The 20,595-nt window shown below is 46.4% G+C and overlaps 1 protein-coding gene across 1 annotated transcript in view; it reads left to right on the top strand.

Moving 5' to 3' along the window:
- Positions 1-20,595, top strand: part of TNKS (tankyrase) — a 172,371-nt gene that overhangs the window by 117,908 nt on the left and 33,868 nt on the right. Inside the window, exons 10-11 of the mRNA XM_033061301.2 lie at positions 1,707-1,798; positions 1,889-1,967. Of these exons, the coding sequence (XP_032917192.1) occupies positions 1,707-1,798; positions 1,889-1,967 (171 nt within the window). The remainder of the gene's footprint in view (positions 1-1,706; positions 1,799-1,888; positions 1,968-20,595) is intronic.

The raw sequence follows: 20,595 nt of genomic DNA, 5'->3' as shown, positions 1-20,595 counted from the left end.
AACACAGCGTATGGGTACCAAGTATCCATATGCTCTGTTTCCTCTGCAGAGGACTCACCATCCGCGCCCAAGGTTAGAAGCAAGGTAGAGAAGAGAGGTTTATAGGCTGAATGTGAAGACAGTGTGAAATTTGGGATGATGTTATCCTTTTCTTTCTGAGTCTTATCAACTGCTGCTATGTGGCATCTCTTTAGCTGTGTAATGGTCACTTCATAGTCCTCTGATGTTCTTTGCTCTTTTCTGCCTGCTGATTTCTGCAGAGACAGCTAGACCAAATGGGTATTTTAGCTCTATTGATGTATTTGGTTCACTGTTCACTAAGTGCTTCACTGTGATTTTTCAGTTTTTGGCTGGTATACATATGATTTCCAAATCATCTCCAGTCTAAATGAAAGGACTCAACTTTGAGGATCAGATGAGGTTGTGTGTAATCTAACGGGGCTATTCCTGCCCTAAGCATGATAACATTTTCCATGGGCCACTGAGGTCTCTGCTGTATTAGCCGAAAGACCAAATCAAGCACCTGACACAGGTTTTAGTGTTGCTTTGAGGTTTGGCAATACTTCAGCATTTGTGTGTTTTAGGGCTTATCATATAGACAGGAAATATAGACAGGATATTTTCTGCAAAGTCTTAAAAATGCTACCACTCTTTAGAGCAAAAGTTGATCTTAATGTTTATTTACAAAGCTTGCCTTTGCAAAATTTGGATGTGCCCTGCTAATTAAAGTAGTGTGGAAGCTTGAGTGAAAGTTACTTTGTAATGTAGGCTGAAACTGGACAAAAGATGGTTATTGGTACTAGTGGTACCTATTAGCATTGGGTTTGGGGTCTGTCTAATTGTAATAGCTTTGCTATTGGAAAGTTAGAGAACTCTTCCAGGAGACTTATTACCTTTTATGGATTACCAGTTTAAAATGTGGATAAAGATATAAACAGAAAAATCCAAAAGTTTCTCCCATTTCTCATAGTCTGCTATCTTGAAGTGTCCAAACTTGAAATAAGCATTTCTGGACTTGATATTAAAGCTGGGACTTCAGTCTTATATGGAATCATGCTGGTAATTCCAGACTTTAGGAATGCATTGGTAGGGCCATTGTTGAGAAACCAACAGATGAGGAGAATAGTTACACCTAGCAAAAGACTATGTGGTCCCACAAGGGCAGGCATGAGCATTGAGAAGCCCTGTGTTGTATGTTTCTCATTGCATGGGAAAAAAGATACTCTTAAGAGAAATGTAAACCTATTTGCTTATTACATAATCTGTAGTTGGGTACATGACACAAATGGCCATTAACAAGGTCAGTACACATTGGAACAGAAGAAGAAACAGTGATGTTCGATTTGACTTGCAGCAGAATCCTTACAGACCCCTTTGGAGATCCTCGGTAAAAATTTAGGCTGTTTCAAACTCTTTGTCTTTCCCACCTTTGTTTATTTGTGTCAGCTTTGTCCTGATAGGTGGTTAATATAGTTGGGACCATACTGCTTTTTTCTGAAGGGACAAATTTAAAATTAAAATTGTTTTTCTGAGTAGATTAATTTTGCATTGATCACGAACCTGTATTTTGTTCAGTATAATGAATTCTGTTTGTAGATTTTGTAGTCTGATTTTAGCAGAATAATTTGAGGGATGAAGTAATGTATCTTTGAAGTTCTTTATCATCTGTGGAGTTGAAATATGCTTTATATTTCCTTTTTTTGCAGCACTGTGCTGTGGCGGCTGTGCATCCGAAGAGGAAACAAGTTACAGAACTGTTGCTCAGGAAAGGAGCAAACGTAAACGAGAAAAACAAAGAGTAGGTTTCTGAAATGTTTGAGTTTTCCAAAGGCCTCTGTCATACTAGGAATGTAAAACTAATACATTACTTTTTATTTCTCCCCTCTAGTTTCATGACACCTTTGCATATTGCAGCTGAAAAAGCTCATAATGATGTCATGGAAGTTCTGCATAAACATGGAGCAAAGGTAAATATACTTGCATGTATTTTATTTAAGACAAAGGGCAAGAAGAAGGGTTATGTTGATTATATACCACATAAGTTTTTATGATAGTTATTGCTTTTTATTCTGTATGCCTTTTGTTTCTTGTGTTAACCTTGAAGTATATTTTATCTGAAATAAGTACAGGATCCTCAGGAATTCCATTTGAAAATTACTTCTCTCCAAGTAACTAAATACAGGCTTTAGGAGTCTACCTTGCTAATTTTAATGAACCTTTATATAATTTCTAATAAATGTGATTATCTAAGTGCCTTGCATTGCTTTATCTTGTTTGTTTGAAAATATCCAATGACTGAGGATACTGACACTGAGTTTAGTATACTAATGCTGAGTATTCTTTGTATTGCTTGCTTCTTATTCTTGTGATAAGATTCTTTTGCTGTGCCCTTTAGCTATTGATAGGTGCTGATCTAAATTGGTGAGTTTGTGGTGAAGCATGCTTAGAAACACATTGTTCAGCAAGTTGTTAAAGCCAGAGGAAGGTATAACTGACTCGATTTAGGATGTGGTTTAAGTGTCTTTCAGAAGTGTTTCAGAATGATCTTTCTAAAAGTTTTAGCTGCAAACTTACTATTCATGGTAATGATACACATCGCTACTTAATTTCCTCAGAAACTCTTCTTGATGGATGCTTTCTTTGCATTGGCTAAAAAATAAAATATCTCCTTGTTTTTACTTTGAATGGGGCTCAGATTACTCTTTTTAAGTCTTCCTCTTCATGCAGGGAGCTAGAAATAAAGAATTCATTATTACAATATCTGCTGTATTTTGTTATTGTCTGTAATAGTGATCAAGAGTCACTCTTACTGTAATAGGACATATGAGCAATGTAGTTCTATGCACACTTGTTTTTATTTTGAAATGCTGGATTTTAATTTATAAGCCTATATGAGAGCTCACTGCCAGATTTCTGATTCACTTCCATAGTACTTCAACAGCATCATAAAATAGCTTAACAACAATACAACAGTAGAGTTGATCATATTTGAGAGTCCAAATGCACTAATGACCACTAAGTTTTGCCTAAGGGGGAAATCAGGGTCAAAGTTCTTGATTATAGTAATTAAAACTATTGGTTATTATTTTTCCAGATTCACTCTTTGTAGCATACCTGTGCTCTGAAAGTAAAAATTCATTTTGCCGTAGGAACAGATACCTCATAACTTTTATAGATCTGCTTTTGCACAGGATTTCAGTACTGATACTTGGGTAGGCACTGAACTGGACATGCTCGAGTTTCACATCTACTGATACCAAAGTACTACCTGCTTTGAAATGCATGGAGCTTCTGTGTGCTGCTACTGTACTCTCGTTATTTAAATTAGTGCTCACTTGAAAATCTATCTCAGTTGTAGTCAGGTTAGGAGTAGGCTCAAAGATGGCACCCTTACTATAATGGACCCATTTTGTTTAGTCAGTAGCACGTTCTGATGGTAGCTTGTAATTCTTTTATCTCCTGAAGCAGGGATTCGTAAATCATGATTCACGAGTCACTTCTGGATTGACTAATGGTGTTGAGTGGTGCACAGTTATCTACAGAAGGATGCTGAGTGGTGTGTTCTGTTGTTTGTTCCATCAAATATGGAACATATGCAAATGGAGGGACATGGTGATGATTAAACCTCATTCTTCATTCATATCCTAAATCCCATGTTATTCTGAGGATAGACCATTTACATTTATGATCTAGCAAAGCAGTTAAGTGCATGGCAGGAGACTGATCAAAATTAATACTAAGTGCATATTTCCATACTGCAGTGGATCAGTATCCAAAGTTTCTTAGCTCTAAAACAGTACATAATGCACCTATAATTTTTAATGAGACGTAAATCGTTAAGGCTTTTATGAGGCACTTTGATTTTCCCAGATGGGGTATGCTCAAGAGTATTACTTAACTAGGCATATTTAATCACTCTAAAATGTTTGTCTTGCTTGTATATTATCATTTGACCTCTTACTCGTGCTTTGACTGGAGGCTTCAGTACATCAGATACTCTTGACATGGGTGTTTCTTTGTTTCTGACTGTTGTGACATGGCAGCTTTTGTTCCTGAAGCATGATATAGGTTTTGATGTTTTTCTTTTGTTGAGGGTTTGGAAGTTTTGCCTTTGTGTTTTCTCTTTTTGTGTCTTGAATTTTCGTTACTTCATAAAATGTAATCAGGTACATTAAGCTCCTTGATCATGTCTGGTTGTATTTTTAACAAGAGAGGTTTCTCATGAGCTGGTGAATCTAGTCCCCCTGAAATAGCAGCCTCCCAGTGAAGATCCATTTATTCTTTGAACTGCACTCTCCTGCATTTTAAATACCTCTCCTTATTTGATACTTCCTTCAGTGAGGTATTTGCAGTTGTCCTGGTTTAAGGGACAGTATTGCCAGAAAAAGGCGAGAGTTTTTTCCCGAAATGGATAGTGAAAAAATTCCCTCCCTCCCAGTTTACTATAATTTGGAAATTAAGGAACTCTCAGGCAAAAGATATGAGTTTTGGAATAACAGTTCTTTACTGATATATCTACAAGACAAACAAGAACAGCATCAGCTATGAAAAAAAAAATCAGTGACAGAACAGAACGAAACTCAGTCTCAGTCCCTTTTTCCAGTCACAGATGTCTTCCTCCTCCGCACAGTCCCGATGGAGCAGGGCAGGCAGCCTCTCAGTTGCGACTGCTGCAGAAGCAGGGGAGCGAGGCGGCAGTGGCCATCCCAGGTGGGAGAAGTGTGAAGGAAAGAGCTCTGCTCACCATGGGCGTCCCAGTTCTCAGCGCTGTTCTCAGAAGCAGGAAGCTTTAGCAGTCGGAGTGCAGGGCCTGGTCCCATCATGGAGAAAAGCAACCTCTCTCCTCCGCGTTGGGGCTGGCGAGAGCGAGTGTGTCGTCCCCTCCCCCACCCCGGAAGGACAAAGCAGCCCCCGACCATCCACCCCTCACCCCTCAAATCCCCCTCCGCAATGCAATCGAGCCAACCCAGCTATCTCTTTTGTCTTGAGCACTTAACAGCTAAAGGGGAGCCACCTGGCCAGTTTAACACAATAATGGGGAAAATTTCTCCACAGAGGGAAAGAGTAAAAAACTCCCCCAACCCCCAACATTATCCACCCCAAATTTTTCCCATGCCAACATACTACATCAAATTAGAACCTTTAAATTGTATACATACATACAGTTGCAGACACAGTATCATAGATAGTTCACCCTAGAACAAGGTCTCCTTGGGGTATGCATCGGATCTCTCCCTCCTTTTGCATCACCCACCAGGTACAACCTGGTCCTTGAGCAAAAACCACCCCATGGACAGGATTGTCTTTGCTGGAGGCAGAGTTCACCCAAACAGTTTTCCCTAGCATACCTCTCATGTGTACCACTGGAACCTTATCTCCATCTGGTGTTCCCAAGAGCTCAGATTGGCAGGGCCTGCTTGGTTAATGGAGCCTCGGCATTCACTAACCATGTGGCCTTTGGTAGATTACTCTCCCAGTTCTTGAAAGTCCCCCCACCAAGTGCCTTCAAGGTGGTTTTAAGCAGGCCATTGCACCGTTCGACCTTCCCAGCTGCTGGTGCATGGTAGGGGATGTGGTACACCCACTCAATGCTGTGTTCCCTAGCCCAGCTGTTTATGAGGCTGTTCTTGAAATGAGTCCTGTTGTCTGACTCAGTTCTCTCAGGGGTACCATGCCTCCAAAGGACCTGTTTTTCAAGGCCCAGGATGGTGTTCCGAGCAGTGGCGTGAGGCAAAGGGTGGGTCTCCAACCATCTAGTGGTGGCTTCCACCATGGTCAGTACGTAGCGCTTGCCTTGGCAGGTTTGAGGTAGTGTGATATAGTCAATTTGCCAGGCCTCCCCGTACTTATATTTGGACCAACGCCTACCATACCAGAGGGGCTTCACCCGCTTGACCTGTTTGATGGCAGTGCACATCTCACAGTCATGGATAACCTGAGAAATACTGTCCATGGTTAGATCCACCCCTCGGTCTCGTGCCCCCTTATACGTGGCATGTCTGCCCTGATGACCTGAGGCATCATGGGCCCATCAAGCCAGGAACAATTCTCCCTTGTGTTACCAATCTAAGTCTATCCGTGACACCTCTATCTTTGAGACCTGATCTACCTGCTCATTGTGTCGGTGCGCCTCATTAGCCTGACTCTTTGGGACATGGGCATCCACATGACGAACTTTCACAGGTAGCTTCTCTCCCTGGGTGGCAATGTCTTTCCACTCATCAGCAGCCCTGATTGGTTTTCCCCTATGTTGCCAGTTTGCCTTTTTCCACCTTTCCAGCCAACCCCACAGAGCGTTGGCTACTATCCATGAGTCAGTATAAAGGTAGAGCTTTGGCCACTTCTATCTCTCAGCAATGTCCAAGGCCAGCTGAACAGCTTTGAATTCAGCAAGTTGACTTGATCCACCTTCTCCTTTGGTAGCTTGTGCAACCTGTTGTGTGGGGCTCCATACGGCTACTTTCCACTTCCAATTCATCCCCACGATGCGGCAGGAGCCGTCAGGGAAAAGAGCGTAGCGTGTTTCATCTACTGGCATGTTTCATCTACTCCTCAACCTGGCTCACTTGTTCTTTCTCCTCGTCATCGGTGAGACCAAAGTTTTCACCTTCTGGCCACTTCATAATTATCTCCAAAATCCCAGGGCAATTCGGGTTTCTGATACAGGTGCGTTGCGTGATGAGGGCAATCCACTTGCTCCATGTGGCGTCGGTGGCGTGGTGGGTAGAGGGAACCTTTCCTTTGAACATCCACCCCAGCACTGGTAGTCGGGGTGCTTCTGTGCCAATCACTTCTGAGGCAGCTTGGACTCTCTCCTAGGCAACCAAGATCTCCTTCTCTGTGGGAGTGTAATTGGCTTCAGAGTCTCTGTAGCTTCGGCTCCAGAATCCCAGAGGTCAGCCTCGAGTCTCCCCAGGCACCTTCTGCCAAGGGCTCCAAGACAGTCCATGGTTCCCGGCTGCAGAATAAAGCACATTCTTCAACTCTGGTCCCATCCTGACTGGGCCAAGGGCTACTGCATGAGTGATCTCCTGCTTGATCTGGGCAAAGGCTTGCTGTTGCTCAGCACCCCAGTGGAAATCTTTCTTCTTATGGGTGACCAGGTAGAGAGGGCTCACAATCTGACTGTACTCAGGAATGTGCATTCTCCAAAAGCCTATGGCACCTAGGAAAGCTTGTGTTTCCTTCTTGTTGGTTGGTGGAGACATCGCGGTGATCTTATTGATGACCTCAGTGGGGATCTGGCACCATCCATCTTGCCACTTTACTCCCAGGAACTGGATCTTGCAGGCAGGTCCTTTGTTCTTTTCAATGGCAAAGCCGGCTCTCAGCAGAATCTGGATGATCTTTTCTCCTTTCTCGAATACCTCCACTGCCGTGTTCCCCCACACAATGATGCCATCGATGTATTGTAGGTGTTCTGGAGCTTCACCCTTTTCCAGTGCAGCCTGGATCAAACCATGGTAGATGGTGGGGCTGTGTTTCCAATCCTGGGGCAGTCGGTTCCAGGTGTACTGCACGCCCCTCCAGGTGAAAGCAAACTGAGGCCTGCACTCTGCTGCTAGAGGAATGGAGAAAAATGCATTAGCAATGTCAATGGTGGCATACCACCTTGCTGCCTTGGACTCCAGCTCATGCTGGAGCTCTAGCATGTCCGGCACAGCAGCGCTCAGCGGTGGAGTCACTTCATTCAGTGCACGATAGTCCACAGTCAATCTCCATTCTCCATCAGACTTGCACACGGGCCAGATGGGGCTGTTGAAGTGTGAGTGGGTTTTGCTGACCAGCCCTTGGCTCTCCAGCTCACGGATCATCTTGTGGATGGGGATCACGGCATCTCGATTCGTCCGGTACTTCCGGCAGTGAACTGTTGAGGTGGCAATTGGCACTTGTTGCTCCTCCACCTTCAGAAGTCCCACTGCAAATGGGTTTTCTGATAGTACAGGCAAGGTGTTCAACTGCTTAATGCCCTCTACCACTACAGTAGCTATTCCAAAAGCCCACCTGAATCCCTTTGGGTCTTTATAATAACCACTCTTGAGAAAGTCTATGCCTACAATGCACGGAGCCTCTGGGCCAGTTACAATCAGATGTTTCTGCCACCCCTCCCCTGTCAGGCTCACCTCAGCTTCCAGCAAAGTCAATTCCTGTGATCCCCCCGTCACTCCAACAATGGAAACATGCACTTCCCCCACATGTTCTGATGGTATTAGGGTGCATTGTGAACCAGTATCAACTAATACCCTATATTCTTGTGATTCTGATGTGCCAGGCCATCAGATTCACACCATCCAATAGACTCTGTTATCCCATGACCTCTCCCTGGCTAGAAGCAGGCCCCCTCTAGCCCTGGCTATTATTCTTTCCTGGCCATACATAGTGGAGGCTCCTTCAAGTGGGTCTGACAGATTATCCTCCCATCTGTAATGCCCAGCACTTTGGTCATGGGAGGTTGAGGCTACCTTCACTTTAGTGTAGTTCCCTCGGTTAGCATTTCCCTCCCTGAGTTGACACACCCGTGCTACCAGGACATAAGTTGGTTTCCCATCCCATTTTCCCATGTCTTCCCCATGGTCACGTAGAAAAAACCATAGGTCAGCTCGTGGGGTGTACCCTCTTTCACTAGCTGGGGGGGTGTGCTGCCTTGAACTTCCTGATCTCCTCCCTCATCTCACTTATCTCACCTCTCATCCCCCTCACCTTCTTCATCTCTTCCCTTATCCCTGCCTGTATGCAATCCTTGACCACGGCAGAAACCTGGGCCTGCACTGCACCATTCATCATACTGTGAAAATCCCTAAGCTTGTTAGCAGCGGAGCTCACTGTTTCTCGGTGTTCATCAGCATTAATCATTGCAATGAAGGTGGTATATTGAGATGGACCCAGGTTTGCCTGTGCCCTGTGCACCTGACCTTGTCAGGGTCGTTGTCATGCTGTCCATCCCTCCCAAAGAGTACCTCCAGCACTGCCACTTCTCTCAGCTGTTGAATTTCTTTCTCAAGGGTTTTCCAGTGCATTCTATGGTGGTGCTCCTGCATTCTTTCTCTGTTGACAAACCTTTCTCTTACACTCATTAAAAACTGCTCCCAGAGGGGAAGGGGGCCTGGCTCCCTTACGAATATCTGGTCCACATCTGAGTCCTGGGACAAGGATCCCAAATTCCTTGCTTCTGTACCGTCCAAGTGCACACCTGTACCCATGAGGTCCCAGACCCGAAATAACCAAGTTGTCAAAGCCTCCCGGCCCCGTCGTGCAATATCTTTCCACAGATTGCAGAGATTTTCATAAGACAGGGACTCAGCGATTATTTCAACCTCTGTCTCCCCTGCTGGTTGTGAGGGCCCTCCTCTCTGGTCTTCTTTGTCTAGGTGCCTTGTTTTCATTTTAGACTTCCTAGTTTCCACAGGGGTGACTACTGCTGGCTGTGAGTGCCCTTGCAATTCAGCTGGAACCAGGGCAGATGTAACATCTATGGGTTCCACTGCAGCATCACTGGATTCTCCCCCTTTAAGGCAGGGCTTCTCACCAGCTGGGGAGAGGTATTCCTTCATCATCTGGCCTATCTCCTTCACTAGAACCCCCACCCACTCCGGGTGGTTCCTTTCTGAGGTGGGCTGTGGGGCAGGGTCAGGCTCTCGGGCAGCATCTCTAGTCTCAGGGTCAATGCCTGCAGTGCCATTCCTATTTCCTGGAGTAGGTGTCAGAGTTGTTATCCAGCTCAATCCCCCCTTATCTGTAAATGTTAAATAGGACAAGCCTATCAGTAACACCAGCCACTGTATGATATCATTAACATTCAGAGGAGATTTGAACTCTTCAAAAACTGGTGGGGTAGACCCAAAAATCTGGGTGAAGGGTTGGGAAAAAATTTCCTCTGGTGTTATTCCCTCACAGTAGGTGCCATTATTGAAGTAACCCCAAAAGCATGCAGTTAGTGTGTGGTATCCCTGAATCCATGTACCCGCCTTCCAAAGGAAGTTAAAAATCCATGAATTCCTCACTTTATCAAGCCATAAAGCAAGTTGGATAACAGTCACAGTAGCCTTAGTTGTAGGGCCCATGTTTATGTAAGGGTTTGCAAATGGGAGAGATACATGTATGAACACTTGCAGCCCAAACCAGATTAAACTGGACCACAGGTTGCTAGCACACAAAAAGACAATATTGGGCAACTGAAGAACTAAAGAACTGTTATTCCTTTTTTCTCTGCCCCACGTTGGACGCCAAGATCTGTCCTGGTTTAAGGAACAGTATTGCCAGAAAAAGGTGAGAGTTTTTTTTTTCCCGAAATGGAGAGTGAAAAATTCCCTCCCTCCCAGTTTACTATAATTTGGAAATTAAGGAACTCTCAGGCAAAATGTACGAGTTTTGGAATAACAGTTCTTTACTGATATATCTACAAGACAAACAAGAACAGCATCAGCTATGAAAAAAAAAATCAGTGACAGAACAGAACAAAACTCAGTCTCAGTCCCTTTGTCCAGTCACAGATGTCCTCCTCTGCACAGTCCCGATGGAGCAGGGCAGGCAGCCTCTCGGTTGCGACTGCTGCAGAAGCAGGGGAGCGAGGCGGCAGTGGCCATCCCAGGTGGGAGAAGTGTGAAGGAAAGAACTCTGCTCACCATGGGCGTCCCAGTTCTCAGCGCTGTTTTCAGAAGCAGGAAGCTTTAGCAGTCGGAGTGCAGGGCCTGGTCCCACCATGGAGAAAAGCAACCTCTCTCCTCCGTGTTGGGGCTGGCGAGAGCGAGTGTGTCGTCCCCACCCCGGAAGGACAAAGCAGCCCCTGACCATCCACCCCCCACCCCTCAAATCCCCCTCCGCAATCGAGCCAACCCAGCTACCCCTTTTGTCTTGAGCACTTAACAGCTAAAGGGGAGCCACCCGACCAGCTTAACATAATAATGGGGAAAATTTCTCCACAGAGGGAAAGAGTAAAAACTTCCCCAAATCCCAACAGCAGTGAACAAGCTGATTCTTCTTAGACTTTGTTTTGGTAGGCTAAAAGCCTCAAACACCTAACCTTCCCTCATAAGGGATTGTTGCCTTTTCCTATTCATCCTTATTACCCCTTCACTTTACTAGCACCAGAGGAAATCTTGGAGTTCAGGCAACAGGAATCTAATTCATTCCCCACTGCCTTCTAGGATGGCACTTTTACGCCTCTATTTTAAGAGGTATGCTTGACTGATGCATACTGGGGTCATATTTGCCTTTTTAATTGGCATGAAACAGTAGTACAGATCCTTTCTGTAATCTTGCATTGCAGAGAATCTTGATTTTGCTAATATTTTATATTTGTGCTCTTCAGCATAATTCTCCTTTGCCAAGATCATTAATGCAAATAGCAAAACAAAATTACCCCACAACCAGTCACCAAGCAGCCTTCCCCTTCTCATAATGTTCAGTTCATCCATCAAACTGGGTTTTTTTCAAAATAAAATAAACTTCAATAAAAATTTTCATTGTGATCTTATATAAAATGCTTACTGAAGTGTGTATGGATGACACCTACCATGTAGGGTTTTCTTACTTTGCAGCCATTTCTTTTGTCAAAGGAGAAGTACTGTTAAAGTCATCTTTAATCTCCCTTCTGAAAAGCACTACTGATTACTGAGAGGGTAATCATTTGAAAAAAATGTGTAATTAGGGCTTCAAAGAAAGTAGAACTTTCTTCCTCTGAAATTTCAGGACAAAAGGCAAACAGATCCACAAAATAACCAGCGAAAATAGCTTTAAGAGAGAAAGTCATATAACATTCTGTAGATTGATAATTTGTGATTGTTTTAGCATTTTATAGGAAATTCTTCTGTTTTCATGGAGAGCAGCTGTGTCAGGCAGCAGAAGTGAGTTCACATACAGTGAAGTATGTATGTGTAGACTTTTCTTGTTCTATGGAAAGGGCTAAAGCATGATAAAGAGTGCTTTAGGGAATTTGGGATGAACAAGGGATGGTTTGTGGTCTTGGATTTGGATTTCATTATCCATAATGTTATCACTGTGTAAATTTGCTATTTGAAGGATGTTAGATGAAAATAATCAGTGAAGGACTGCTTGAATAACATGTGCTTGATTGAGACTTATTTTACAGAAAGAACATCTGAGAACATTGATCTCTTTGCTCTGGTACCCAATGACAGGACCTGAGGAAACAGCATGAAGTTTTGTCAGGGGAGGTTTAGGTTGGATATCAGGAAAATATTCTTCACCCAGAGCGTGGTTGTGCACTGGTACGGGCTCCCCAAGGAAGTAGCCACAGCACCAAACCTGACAGAATTCAAGAAGTGTTTGGACAATGCTCTCAGCCGTATGGTGTGACTCTTGGGGTGTCCAGTACAGACAGGACCCATCAATGATCCTGATGGGTCCCTTCCAACTCAGGATATTCCTGCCAGCAAGCAATTACAGTAATTTCACTACTATAAGGTGCACCCTTTTGACTAAAATTTTGGTCTGAACCCAGAAGTGCGCCTTATGCTTCGGAGTGCCTTATATATGCACCAAGTTCGGAAATTTGCCAACCCGGAAGTGCGAGCTGCGACCTGATACAAAGAAACAAACCCCAAACACTGACAAAGTGTCTTGGGTTGCAATACAGGATGTGATCAAAGTATCTATTCTATCACTATCTGTTGTGACCAGGCAGGGCAGTGATCTTTATCTCTGTGGGAGATACTCTGCTAATTGGCCATCCATTGAAACCAGTAGGGCATTGTTCTTTATTTTTGCACCCCCCATCCTTCCTCCAGGGAGTTATCTTCTGCTAATGGCCCATTGAATCCCACTGTGTGACTGATAAAATTACTTTATCCCATTGAGAGTTGCTCCAGCCAGGGGGAAGAGCCAAGCCTTTCTTGCCTAGATAAAAACTGAAATTCTAGGACACTGAGTAGCCCTTTCTTTACTGGACTCTAGAAAAAAACAAGATTTCTCCACATCACTGCTAGACCTCTGGAAGGAAACTGCACCTTCTTCAAGACCACTGCTTCAACTAAACCACATCTGTTACTGCAAGACTGCAGCCACTATTTAATCAAATTGCTACCAACACCCTACCTGACAGGGTGTCAGGTTGTACTCTGACTTTGTCAGGGTTTGGTGTTTGTTTCTTTGTAGTACTGTATTTCTATTTTAATTTCCCTAGTAAAGAACTGTTATTCCTAATTCCCATATTTTTACCTGAGAGCTCCTTGATTTCAAAATTATAATAATTTGGAGAGAGGGGGTTTGCATTCTCCATTTCAAAGAGAGGTTCCTGCCTTTCTTAGCAGACACCTGTCCTCCAAACTAAGACACAAAGTCAGAGTACAACCTGACACCCCGTCAGGATGGCACCCGTCAGTCAGGGTGTTGGTAGCAGTCCAATTAAATGGTGACTGCAGTCCTCCTGCAGTGACAGATGTGGTTCAGTTGAAGCATTGATCTTGTAGATGGGTGCAGCCTCCCTCCAAAGGTCCAGCGATGATATGGAAAAAAAAGTCCGGTTTTCCTCTGGAGTTCAGGGAAAAGAGGGCGACTTGGTGTCCCAGAATTTCAGTTTTTATCTAGGTAGGAAATGCTGGGCTCCACCCCCCGTCTGGAGCAACTCTCAGTGGGATGAAATAATTTTATCAGTCACACAGTGGGACTCAGTGGGCCATTAGCAGAAGATAACTCCCTGGAGGAAGGATGGGGGGTGCAAAGATAAAGAACAATGCCCTACTGAATTCAATGGATGGCCCATTAGCAGAGTAGCTCCCACAGAGATAAGGATCACTGCCACATCTGGTCACAACAGATAGTGATAGAATAGATACTTTGATCACATCCTGTATTGTAACCCAAGCCAGCACGACTGTTCTGATTGCTACTAATTCATTACTTTATTGCGCATGGATCCTGTCTTAAAAAAAAAAAGTGCGCCTTATAGTCTGATGTGCCTTATATATGGACTAAGTTCAGAAATTTGCCAACTCCCAGATGTGCGCCTTTTAATCCAATGAGCCTTATAGTCGTGAAATTACTGTAACTATAAATTGCTTATTTTGGTGTGTCTTGCTGGCCTTTACTGACTGCACAGACTAGGTTCCTAATTTGAGCTATGAAGAAGTCCTTGTGCACATGAGTTGCACATCAAATGTTATGTCTAAGCAACACCTTCCATGGAAGATGTTTTTATTAGTGTGGTACTTGAGTTTGCAGAAGTTGACTCTCAATTTAAAGAACAGGTTAGAAACTTTGGGAGAAAATTCTTTCTTCAAGAATGTTGATCATAAATATTTGTGGTTTTAAATGCCATTTTTTCCTTGTTTGTCTGCCCTGTTTGTGTGAGACAGCATTTCACACCACTCATTATTTGATGTTGAATATTCTCAAAGTACCATATGAAAAATAAAAGCAGAGCATCTTCAAAGAATCCTCAAGCATAAACAATTTTTATTAGACCCATGACCAAATCTTCAAACGCTATGATTTTATCTTTGAAGATGAGAAAATTCTTTAATTTAAAAAATAATTTGAAGGTGATGAACTAGTGGAAAAGTGAGTTTCATCCTGTTTTGTTGCATTTCTGTGTAGTTGAATATTTCATGTGACTAAGTTCTTGTCCCAATTTATAGACACGTGGGAAATTAATGTGTTCAGAAAGACAGGTTTCTAGCAGCACAGAAGTAAATGATTAGAGTATTTTCTGAACTGGAAGGATTGTTAGAAAGAAGTACCTGCAAGCATGCAAGTTCACTTTGGCAAGTACAGAGATGTCATAAATGCTCTTTAATTATGATATGCCTCTAAAGGATACTGTTGAAGCTGTTCTTCTGCAAGAGAGAATGAGTCCTTATAAGATCATGTCTGAGAGATGTTGTCCCTGTTTGTGATGGTAGCAGAATTTACAGTAATTTCACGACCATAAGGCGCACCGGACTATAAGGCGCACTTTTTTTTTGCAGTGAGGCTCCACCCCCAACTCCCTCCGCACGGTTGCTGGACGAGGCCCCACCTCAACCTGGCAGCCATTGGCCCCCTGACCCACCTCCACCTGGCAGGGGTGGTGCTGCGGGCCCCCTGGCCCGCCTGTATCCGGCGGGGCTGGGTCATGGCCGCCACCCCTCCATGCCACCTCCACGGGGCTGAGGGGTGCCTGTGTAGGGGCCGTGCCGCCTCCATGGGGCCGGGGGGTGCCTGTATAGGGGCCATACCGCCTCCACGGGGCCGGGGGGTGCCTGTATAGGGGCCGTCCCGCTTCCACGGGGCCAGGGGGCGCCTCTGGAGGGGCCGTGCCACCTCCATGGGGCCAGGGCGTGCCTCTGGAGGGGTAGCTCCGCCTCCACGGGGCCGGGGCGTGCCCGCCGCCACTCTGCCCCACCTCCACCTGGCAGCCATGGCCTTGCCAGCTCCCCCCGTGGCTCACAGCTCTCACTTCCGGGTAGGCAAATTTTTTGAACTTCATCTATCAGATAAGGTGCACCGGACTATAAGGCGCACTTCCGGGTTCCAGGGAAAATTTTAGTCAAAAGGATGCGCCTTATAGTCGTGAAATTACTGTAATTCATTCTGCTCTGCTGCGAGGCTCTTGCTTTATGCATCTTTGTATAATACATTTATTTCCATGCATAGGAGTAGCATGTTGCCAGCTTTTTGTGATTATGGATTTGCAAATGTTCCCCATCTATCTAGACCCACACAACAAACTGAAATGTTTTTTGAATAACCTTGTTGTGTAACATTCATTTCCAGCATTTCAGTGAGAGGTATGATTTTCTCAGGTAACAGTAAGAATTGAAAAATTAAATTGCCTTTCAGAAATGGAGCAGATTCTAGACTACGATGGTTAACAACATAAAGAACTGTGTTCTGTTGTGAATGACTTGTTCGACTTTTCTCACTGCTTAGACATCGAAACATCCTGACCTTAATCCTGAGCTTTTATGCAGAACAGGTAATTGAGGAACATCTGACTGGATTGTGTAGGTGGTTTCGGAGTGAAACTGACCCCTTTTTTTCCTGCTTTTTTCTGCTGGCCAAGCTTGAAATTGTCACCAATGCTTCTTAACTCCTACAATTATTGTTAGACAACAAGACACAAGACATACTGCACCACTGTCTTCAGAATTAAAGCAGGAGGAGAGCAGTTAGAACACTTGCTTTGCATGGAATGATGCTGTGATATGGAACTGCTGGCAGAGCACAAGTTTCACATGTAATTTTTAGAATGTGCATCTTTTAGAAAGATTTTACTGAGAAAATGGCAGTGCTGGGAAACCGTTGCTTTTTGTGTTGCTGTTTGTAGTGTTAAAGAAGCAGGAGGGACATTGAGGGAATTTGATCTTGATAGAAAGCCAGTATGATTGTGAAGTCTTGCAGAAAATGTTTCCTGAACAGATCCAAGCTGTTGACCTGCCACAAGTGCCTGACAACCAAGGGAATATTGCCTCAACTGTGTACACTACTCCAAGACAGCAACAATAAGGGAAGGGTAAATCTCAGTAGCGTGTATATGTGACCATTTACATTTCTCTACTGTGTCTGTTCAGGAAGGAGAAAAGGAAGTTAAGGGAGAAACAGGAAAGAACAGAAGGAAGTCTGCATTGGAAAATACTGAATAGGACAGTATCTTTCTCTGAAAACCCTTCCTTAAAATCATTCTTCAATTGATAAGTGAATTCTGCTTTTATGTTGCATTTTGAGCAGTGGAATGACTGTTTTCATGCTAAACGGCAAAGAAATTGGATTCAGAGCCAGTGTGCTATGGAGTAAAAGCTGTCAAACCTGTCATTTTAACTCCTTGCAGAAAACTTGTCTGTAAGACAATTCAGAGCTACGGCCTTCTAATTTCAGGCTGCTTATAAAGGGGATCAAATTGATTTTTTTTTTTTTTTAATAAGTGCAGCTGGAACAATATGGCTACTCAGGGCACAATTAAAGCAGTGCACTTTGCATATTTCACAGTTAGTCAAAACAGAGTTTAGACTTTAACTTTGAGTTTGAAAGGGCACATGATATTGGACCTGGTATTGAACATTGTTTAACTCAAGTATCTTACCAGGTCTGATTTTTATAAAACTTAAATCTCAGTTTGTATTTCAATTTTCAGTGCTTAAGTTGATTTTCATTTGGAAGTAAGTCCTCTTGCTTTAAGCCTTATTGGAGTATATTCTTTGGTTGGTTTTAGAGAAGTGGTGTATTATTGGTGAGAGAAGATCTGCCCCAAAGTGAACATATTCCCAATGAAATTGTCCTGCAAAGCCTAACTCTGCTCCTGAGGTAAAGAGCAGCTGCATTTGGTGCATGCATCCCTCTGTTAGCTGCAGCTCTTTTTGTCTCAGAAGTTGGCAGGTATTTCTTCAAATGGCTGATGTTCTTCTGCCAGAAGAATTGATTGTTAGGAAGGATAATGATTTAGAGGTGAGAAGAGACATGGATAAGACATACAAGATGATTACTCTGATGACTCTGACAGTGTTTTTTCAAATGAATATTACAGTAATTTCACGAATACAAGCCGCACCAATTTGACCAAAATTTTGGTGGAAACCCGGAAGTGCGGCTAATATTCCGGGGCGGCTAATCTATTAACAAAATTCTAAAAGCTGCCAACACGGAAGTGAGAGCCCGCGGCAGCCCCAAGCCAAGCTGGAGCCCGGCCGGCCCCGGCAGAGGTGGGAAAGCCTGGCAGAGGCGGGGCCAGCAGTGTGGGGGCGGGCGGCAGAGCCTGAGCCAGCAGGGCGGGGCAGGGAGGGCGGCAGAGCCTGAGCCAGCATGGCGGGGGAGCCCGGGAGAACTGGGGCTAGCAGTGCACGGGAGCATGGCAGAAGCAGGAAGGCCGGCGGGTGGGGCTGCCTGGCAGCGGGGGAAGCCCAGCATAATCGGGGCCAGCAGCGTGGGGGAGCCCGGCGGTGCGGGGGCCTGCAGTGCCGGCCAGGGCGAGGAAACGCGGCGGCGGTGCAGACGGGAGGGGGCGGCCGGCGAGCCTGGTGGCGGCGGCGGCAGCCCTGCCGGCGGGGCGAGCGAAAGCGGCGCTCGCGAAGCGCCGCCGCCGCTCGCGGAAGCGCCGCCGCCGTGAGCGAAGCGCTGCCGCCGCGAGCGAAGCGCCGCTGCTCGCGGAAGCGCCGCCGCCGCGAGCGAAGCGCCGCCGCCGCTCGCGGAAGCGCCGCCGCTCGCGGAAGCGCCGCCGCCGCGAGCGAAGCGCCGCCGCCGCTCGCGGAAGCGCCGCCGCCGCTCGCGAAGCGCCGGCGCCGCTCGCGAAGCGCCGGCGCCGCGGGGCGGGCGCGGCGCTCGCGAGGCGCGGCGCTCGCGAGGCGCGGCGCAGGGCGAGCGAAAGCGGCAGCGGGGCGGGCGGCGAGCCCGGCGGCGGCAGCCCTGCCAGCCGGGCGAGCGAACGCGGCAGCGGGGCGGTGCTGACGGGAGAGGGGGGCCAGCGAGCCCGGCGGCGGCGGCAGCACCAGCCGGCCAGCCCCGCCGAGCCGTGGCGCTGAGCTGGGCCACCCGGCCCCGTCGGCAACCATGAGCGGGCCGAGCCTTCCTGGCCCCGCCCCGAGCCAGTAAAGCCCGCTATGCCGCGATCCTGTTACTAATTGGCCAATTTGTGAAAGCTGCGCACGGATTCTCGCGACGAACGAAAGTGCGGCTAATATTCGGGGTGCGGCTTATCTATTGACAAAGACAGCAACATTGTCGAGGTACCGGGGGTGCGGCTTATAATCCGTGCGGCTTGTATTCGTGAAACTACTGTAACATTTTTCCAGGGATGTAGCCAGTATCAAATTGTGCACAGTGAATGCCTTGCTGCTATTGCTTCAACAGTTTATTCAGTACAGGCCTGTTTAACACAGGAATTCAATATTAAAGAATACATTACTTATGATTTTCTTTTTGAGATAAATGGAGTGTTATCAGCTACTTTGAGAATCCACAAATTTCGTATAATTCTGCCTTTACCATCACTAAATGTGTGTAAGCCCAGAGTTCTGCTTAACTCTGTGACCTTATCAGTGGTGAAAGGGATCTGGTGTTCTGAAATAGATGCAGATCATCATCTGAAAAAATGGTGGATTTGGGACATTCAGCATCTAGTTAATATTTATGATAGCAGTAAGTTTTTATTTGAAACAAAACTTTTAGGGCAATCCCATTAGAGTAACATGAGCTGAGCACAGTTAGAAGAAACGAACCTATTCTCTCAGGACCTATTCTCCTGTCCATCTTACTGCAAAAGGGGCTTGTGGTCTGAGAAATTTGTGCTCTATCAGTCTGTCAAATAATTTCAGACAATATCAAATCACACTCCTCTTTATTTATTTGGTTGTTCTTTGTTCTTTTTTTGTGACTTGATATTGTACTATTGCATATATTTACAGTAATTTCACGAATACAAGCCGCACCATTTTGACTGAAATTTTGCTCCCAAACCGGAAATGCGGCTTATATTCAGGAGCGGCTAGTATGTGAATAATTTTCTGACATGTACAACCCTAGAAGTGCCAAGCAGGGTGCCAAGCCGAGCACCTGCCAGTAAAACCCAGGATTTCGCTATTGTTACAAATTGGTTACTGTGTTGCGTGGTGGGTGGGGCCAGCTCAGCGCCGGCAGCGTGGGGGGAGGGAGGGAGGCAGGGGAGTTCCCTGCTTCAGGCGAGGGAGAGGCAGGGGGCTCTGTGCTGACATCCCCACGGCTCGGGGAGGAGGCGGGGGGCTCCGCCCCTGCCCTCCGCTGCCACGGCGGGAGCAGGGGGTGCTCTGTGCCCGCTCACCGCGGGAGCGGGGCGTGTGCTCCGTGCCCGCTCGCCGCGGGAGCAGGGAGTGTGCTCCATGCTCGCCCACCATCACCGTGGCGGGAGCGGGGTGTGTGCTCCATGCCCGCTCGCCGCATTTGCGGGTCGTGTGCTCCGTGCTCGCCCGCCGCAGGAGCGGGGCATGGGGTCCGTGCTCGCCCGCCACGGGAGCGGGGCGTGTGCTCCGTGCCCGCTCGCCGCGAGAGCAGGGCGTGCTCCGTGCCGGCTCGCCATGGGAGCGAGGCGTGTGCTCCGTGCTCACCCACCACAGGAGTGGGGTGTGTGCTCCGTGCCCGCTCGCCGTGGGAGTGGGGAGTGTGCTCCGTGCTCACCCGCCGCCACTGCGGCGGGAGTGGGGCGTGTGCTCCGTGCCCGCTCGCCGCGGGAGCGTGGGGTGCTCCGTGCCCACTCGCCGTGGGAGCGGGGCGTGTGCTCCGTGCCCGCCCGTAGCTGCTGCAGTGGGAGCCGGGCCGGGGTGAGCGACCCCAGAGGCGGCGGCCGGCCCCGAGCAGCCCTGCCAAGCGGCCCCACCGAGCTGGGCCACCTGGCCCCGTCAGCAGCCCCGAGCGGGTCGAGCCTGCACAGCCTTAGCTGAACCAGTAAACCCCGCCATGCCGCAGTTCTGTTACTATTTGGCAACTTTGTTGCACGCGGGTCCTCGCTGCGAACGACAGAGCAGCTTATATTCAGGTGCGGTTTATTTATGGACAAAGAATGAAATATTTGCCAACACCCAGAGGTGCGGCTTATACTCAGTGCGGCTTGTATTCGTGAAATCACTGTACTTTTTTTTTTTACCCTATCTGGTAGTAGATCATTACATAGTTAATTTCATTTTGTTTTAGTTAAAT

This window comes from Catharus ustulatus, chromosome 5 (assembly GCF_009819885.2).
Source record: "Catharus ustulatus isolate bCatUst1 chromosome 5, bCatUst1.pri.v2, whole genome shotgun sequence".
Classification (NCBI taxonomy): domain Eukaryota; kingdom Metazoa; phylum Chordata; class Aves; order Passeriformes; family Turdidae; genus Catharus; species Catharus ustulatus.
Note: the sequence above shows the minus strand (reverse complement) of the source record. Positions and strands in the feature narration are given on the sequence as shown.